A 7,014-nucleotide genomic window follows, 5' to 3' on the forward strand; every position below is an offset into this window, starting at 1 on the left:
TCAACGTGAGAGAAGGGGGAAAGGAATTATGTATTTAATTTTGAAAACACCAATCCTTTTATGATTCTTGAGGACAAAAATGAAAACCACATGTTTTTACTTGACAGGAGCTGGATGTAAGGAGGGACAGCATTGCTCTGACTGCGACGTCAACGGCGATTGCTTACAGGATTGTAAAAGGGGCTATTTTGGAATGGAATGCAAGTCGCCATGCAGCAGCAAATGCAGATACAATACGTGTAAACTAGATCCGGGAACAGGTGCAGGCAGGTGTACTGCAGGATGTGTACCGGGATACCAAGGCATAATTTGTGACAGACCATGTGACAGTCACGTGGTCAACTGTACACTGTGTTCAGGTGGGTGTGACGGGGAGTACTGTCAGCTGGGTGATGCTTGTTTTGCCGGATGTCGAGATTCCAGGTACGGATCAGGATGCAAGAGGTGCCCCAGTAGCTGCAGAACCTGCAACAGGATGACAGGAGTATGTGACGAGTGTGACCCAACACATTATGGAGTAAACTGTGAGAAGACGTGTGAGAACTGTGCAGGATCCTGTGAGTCTGACTGTGAATGTGTTCCTGGCTTCTACGGGGATTTCTGTGCCAAAACTTGCAGTAAAACATGCCACCCCAAGTCAGCCCACAAGTGTTTTCCTGCTGTGACGTCTGACAGCTGTACAGGTGAATGTCACAAACACAGCGCCACGTGTCTCCATGGCTGTGTGGATGGCTGGTTCGGCCCGAGGTGTTCCTCTCCGTGTAATCCTGGATGCCGCCATCAGAGATGTAATGCAGCAGGTTCCTGTGCTGAAGGCTGTGAACTTCATCATTTCGGGTCAGCCTGTGAAGCATGTCCCGAGAAATGCGCCAACCGAACATGTGACTCCAAAAACGGCACATGTGTGGATGGGTGTAGAGATGGGTTCTACGGTGAATACTGTAATGGAACATGTACACTGTGTTCTCATGGTGTTTGTGATCGGAACACTGGTGCTTGTGTGAAGGATTGCAGTGTCAGCGAAGAAGGAAGTGAGCCTAATTGTACACGGACCTGCTCCACTCCAGGATGCTCTACGGTCAATCGTAATGCAAGTGAGTTATTCTTTAATCATAAATATGAACTCATAAGATATCTGTACTATGATTGCACAATTCCCACATCTTGAGCATGACTGTGCTTATGTTTAAGATATTACTAAAAATGTTACACGTAATGAGGAAGTCCAGCATGTTACATGCTGTTTGATCAGAAATCTGCAGATGTCATTTGCTTTTAGGTTTCTACAAATTTCACTGAAGCTCTAAATATAGATGTCCTAATATATCTATAGCTTCACGTGGGTATAAGAATCAAACCGGAACGTCTCTCACCAGGATCAATATACACATGGACATTAATCAAGCACTACCCACATTTTGGCTGTGAAAGTGCGAAAACCCTGCATGCTGTTGTGAAACAAATTTTATCTGATTGAAACAAAATAAAAGAGAAACTGAAATTTGGTAACAATGTACTTGCAATCTAAAATTCAACAGTGGTCATCATGACTACGTAATTAATCGAGTTGTCATCCTATGGGTGACATTTTCATTTCTAATATATGTCCGAAATATCCTGGTTAAGACAGTAGTCACGAATTATGTGAGATATACAATATATGCATTTGTTTACATGTTTTTGGACGATGATAATAATCATTTCTTACAACCTAAGGGACGCAGATCAATAATTAACTTCAAATATTAGACCACAAGTCACCAAGAGGAACATGCTGAACATTATCATGTTGAGTGAAAAACGGGTGTCACTGCACGAATGCACTGGTTGCCCCACACCAAACTTGTTCTGTTATGGTAAAAGACGATGAGAGGATGTATGGTGAGGGGACTCTGAAGATCCTTACAGAAAGCTATTTCCTTCAAAATACACCAAAATCCAACACGATATGGAAATAAGTATAAATTGCTATGAAGTCTGCTGTAGAGAAGCTTTGTGATTTCACAATAACTGGTGTGACTGTGTAGATATGGACAGGGTATTACCACTTATATTTAATAATAATCATGATGAAATATCGTGATGGTTCCCTGCAAGGTGAGAAGTGGTTCGTTGACCCAGACAAGTCGTCATGTGTATGCTTTTTTTGTTTTATCAGCTCGGCCGGAAGTGCCACATACGAGTTCAGCCACCCTGATATGGGTTGTGTGTGCAGCAGTCCTGTTCGTCCTGGTTGCAAGTTCCATATGCTGTGTCTGTTTCCGTAAAGGCCCGTGTATACAAAGGCAGGTTATCCCTAACAGTCGTCGTGTTTACCAGGGGTGTTACATATATGGGTGAGTGAGTGAGTGGGTGGGTGGGTGAGTGAGTGAGTATATGTGATCTTTAAGGTGGATGTCACATATTGTGTAGTGAGTTATATCCCCTAGACCAAGAGAACGCTGAAGCGAGGCTTGCGGCGTGTGTCGCCATTACTGCCAGACTCGGCAAAAGATGTCGCCAGTGGTGTGGTTTTTAAGTAAATAAACCATTCATTCTGAACCCAAGAATCCTGTGACATGGTGTCAGAAGTGGAGCTACACAAGTAAGCATGCCTTAATTCAACCCTCTCGAGAATTTCGACTTTTCCAAGCCGACAGAATGGCCCGAGTGGCGACAGAGGTTTGCGCGCTTTCGCACGTCAACGAAACTGGACAAGGACACAAAGGAGGTACAAGTTTCCGGTCTTATCTATGCTATGGGGAGGGAAGCAGAGACAATATATTCGTCATTCACTTGGGGTGAAGGTGAAACAGAGGACTATGACACAGTAATTGCCAAGTTCAATGAACATTTCATACCACACAGGAATGTCATTCACGAGCAAGCCAAATTCTATCAAAGGTCACAAAGGTCAGGGGAATCAGTCGAGGCTTTCTTCAGACAATTGTATGAAATTGCTGATCATTGTGAATTTGGCAGTAATAAAGAGGAATCAATACGAGATCGAATCGTTATTGGAATCCTGGATAAAGATGCTTCGGAGAAAATGCAGCTCCAATCAACGTTAACCCTGGAAACTGCAAAACAGATGGCAAGGCAGTCAGAATTAGTGAAGTTACAGATCAAGGACCAAGAAACGGGTCAATGCAGCAAAGAACGTAGATGCTTTACAGAACAGACAGAGACAGGCCAGACCTAACTTCACCAAACCAGGAAACCATGGTAACAGGCGACCGTTTAGGGGAGGTAATTCACCCCGAAAGTCAGCCAGGCAGGCTTGTGGTAGGTGTGCACGTTTTCATCAGGGAAGATGTCCAGCTTCAGGAAAGATGTGTAATTCTTGCCACAAAATAGGACATTTCCAAGTAGCCTGTAGAGGTAGACATAATGTAGAGGTAGTGCATAATGTTGATGCTAGTCCAAGCACACATGATAATCATCATGACAATGATTTCTTCCTGGGATCTGTAGATTGTGATGATAATGACAAGCCATGGTTTACCACTCTCAAGATACAAGACACACCTATTCAACTGAAAATCGATACAGGTGCCGATACCACTGTAATCAATGAAGAAACGTACAACAGTATTAGAATCAAACCAAAGTTGTCTCCTTCATCTTCTAACCTGAGAAGTGTTGACAGCGGAATTACATGCCTGGGTGAATTCTTCACTTCAACTAGATACAAAGGTGACTTTTACAAGTTTCGAGTGTCTGTGATCAGGGGTTACAACAACTTTCTAGGCAGGACTGTTTGTAGCAAGATGGGTGTAGTCAAGCACATAGGTGAAATTGACAATGATATGTTTGGTCAGTACGGATTACTTAAGTGTACTCCAGTTGATATCAGGTTGAAAACTCATGCTCAACCATATGCTATCTCTACGGCACGAAGAATACCGTTTCCACTGATGGGAAAGGTGAAGGATGAACTTCAGCGAATGAAAGAAGCTGACATTATTGAAGAAGTCACTGAACCAACAGACTGGTGTGCTCCTATGGTTCCTGTTATCAAGAAATCTGGCAAGATCAGGATATGTGTTGACCTGAAGAAGCTGAACTCTGCAGTACAACGTGAACAAGATGATTCCGAACCTAGATGACATCGCACCGAAGTTAACAGGTTCCACCATGTTCACGACCCTGGATGCAGCAAGTGGATTCTACCAGATCCCTCTGTCGCCGAACAGTCAGCAGTTAACGACGTTCATGACTCCTTTCGGACGCTTTTGCTTCAAGCGAGTACCGTTTGGCATTACATCTGCACCGGAGATATTCCAGCGTAAGATGACAGAACTTCTCAACGGACAGGAAGGTGCCGAAGCAATGATGGACGACATCATCGTGCATGGGAAGAATACAAAAGAGCACGGCAAGAGACTAGATGATGTATTATCTACACTTAAGAAAGTAGGACTGGTCCTCAACAAGGAGAAATGTCATGTTGCACAGAAAGAAATAGTCTACTTTGGACACAAGATCAACAAGAACGGTATAAGTCCAGACCCAGCAAAAGTTGCTGCAATCTCAAGTCTCAAACCACCAACAGATGTGAAAGACCTTCGCCGTACAGTTGGTATGGTCAGTTATCTAGGAAAATTCATTCCTGAGCTAGCGACTATGATGAAGCCGATGACAGATCTACTGAGGAATGACATTGTATTTGCATGGGGTCCATATCACGAGACAGCCTTTGCAAAGATCAAGTCAACATTGACCAGTTCACAAGTACTGGTATTCTACAATCCCAAACTACCAACAGTTGTATCAGCCGATGCGAGCAGTTATGGGCTCGGAGCAGCCTTGTTTCAGATGCATGGAAACGAACTGAAACCAGTTACATATGCATCACGCACACTCACTCAGACTGAGGTGAGGTATGCTCAGATCGAGAAAGCATGTCTTGCAAGTGTGTGGGCCTGTGAGAAATTTGAGCGATATCTGGTAGGACTCTCAGATTTCAAGATACTGACAGACCATAGACCTCTAGATCCACTGATGAATACACAGGATCTAGAGTTCCTCTCAGATGACAACGTCTTCTGATGAGATTTCGACGATACAACGCTGTAGCTGAGTACGTTCCAGGAAAGTGTCTCGTCGTCGCTGATGCTTTATCAAGAAGCCCGATGGATGAATCGTCAACACAGAGTCACAGTGGAGAGGTTGTTGAACAGCATGTGAACATGGTGCTTACAAGCAAGCCGATGTCCGATGCTAAGATGGAAGAGCTAAGACAAGCAACTATGTCTGACAGTGAACTACGGATGGCTATACAGCTCACCAAGTATGGATGGCCTGATTACCTTAGCGACATGCCGGAACTCACCACACAGTATTTCAAAGTTCGCACTGACCTGTCAACTGCCAACAATCTTCTTATGTACAGAAATCGCATTGTCATTCCCAGAAGTATGAGAGACTCAGTAATGGAGTCCATTCACATTGGTCACCAAGGGGTTACCAAGTGCACTGAAAGAGCCAGAACTTGTGTGTGGTGGCCAGGTGTGGTAAATGACATTAAGGACAGAATTGCGAGGTGTACATTTTGCATTTGCAACAGGCCGACTCAACAAAGAGAGCCACTCATTACCACTCCATTACCACAACTGCCATGGATGAAGATTGCTGCTGACCTGTGCCACATAAATGGTCAGAACTTTCTAGTGGTAACAGACTACTTTTCACGCTTCATCGAGATTGCTCACTTGACAAACATATCAAGTCAGCAAGTCATTGGAAAAATGAAAGCCATGTTCGCACGATGGGGAATTCCAGGAGAGGTACTGTCCGATAATGGCACGCAGTTCTTGTCTGAAGAATTCAAGAAGTTTGCCCAACAGTACAACTTTCACCATACAACATCCAGTCCTCACTACCCGCAGGCTAATGGTGCTGCGGAAAGCGCAGTAAAAATTGCTAAGAGACTGTTAATGCAAGACGATCCATATCTTGCACTGTTGTCTTACAGATCAACCCCGATTGAAGCCACAGGTTCCAGCCCTGCAGAGATGATGATTGGTAGAAAACTACGCACTACTTTGCCAATCACAAGAGACAATCTAGTTCCCCAGTGGTCAGATTTGGACAGAGTTCAGTCCAAAGACGACAAGATGAAGAAACGATATGAGCAACAGTACAACCGAAGACATTCTACACGACCCTTACCTGGACTCACTCCAGGTACCACGGTTCGTGTGAAGCTAGACAGTGAAAAACAGTGGTCTACACATAGGGTGTCGTCAAGTCTGGCGACCAGTCTCGCAGAAGTTACGATGTGGAGACACCACAAGGCATCTACCGCCGAAATCGACGCCACATCCAGATCGACAAATCAGGGGCCGAGAAACCGGTTCCATCAGATGACCCAACTCCCAGTCTTGTGTCACAGAACTGTGTTCCAGTTAAAAATGACCAGACCATGAGCTCAAATGGGAAGCCAGCTTCACACGATTCAGACACTCTGGTGACAACTCGCTCTGGTCTCATAAGTAAGCCTCCTAGGCGATATGATGAAGACTTTTAAATGGTAAAAGTCAGTGTGTTCAAGTTTATCAAGATGATAAATAATGGACTTTGTCATAATGATGACATGAAGTTATTACAGTTGGGCTATTCCAAAGGGGGAATTTTCAGTGAGAATTGACTTTTAAAGTTAAATGTTTAAGTTCCATGTTCTTTAAAGTTGAAATGTGCTAGAACCCAGTAATATCCTCAACACATCTATGTCCTTTTATTGAAGTGTATAAGATAATTAGTTCATTATCTGTTGAAAAAGGGAGATGTCACATATTGTGTAGTGAGTTATCTCCCCTAGACCAAGAGAACGCTGAAGCGAGGCTTGTGGCGTGTGTCGCCATTACTGCCAGACTCGGCAAAAGATGTAGCCAGTGGTGATGTGGTTTTTAAGTAAATAAACCATTCATTCTGAACCCAAGAATCCTGTGACAGTGGACTTGGTACGCAAAGCATTCAGACCAGAATACCCGATGTCTCATTTACTCACCATTTTCCAGAATGTTGCTCAAA

At 43.9% G+C, this 7,014-nt stretch overlaps 1 protein-coding gene across 1 annotated transcript; it reads left to right on the top strand.

Moving 5' to 3' along the window:
* Nucleotides 1-5,114: 5,114 nt before the first annotated feature.
* On the top strand, nucleotides 5,115-6,410 carry LOC124263532 (uncharacterized protein K02A2.6-like). The gene has a single exon (XM_046698195.1). It carries the CDS (start codon nucleotides 5,115-5,117, stop codon nucleotides 6,408-6,410), a length of 1,296 nt encoding a protein of 431 aa, XP_046554151.1.
* The last annotated feature ends 604 nt before the right edge of the window (nucleotides 6,411-7,014 follow it).

This window comes from Haliotis rubra, unplaced genomic scaffold (assembly GCF_003918875.1).
Source record: "Haliotis rubra isolate DU_JTF1 unplaced genomic scaffold, ASM391887v1 Scf889, whole genome shotgun sequence".
Taxonomy (NCBI): Eukaryota; Metazoa; Mollusca; class Gastropoda; order Lepetellida; family Haliotidae; genus Haliotis; species Haliotis rubra.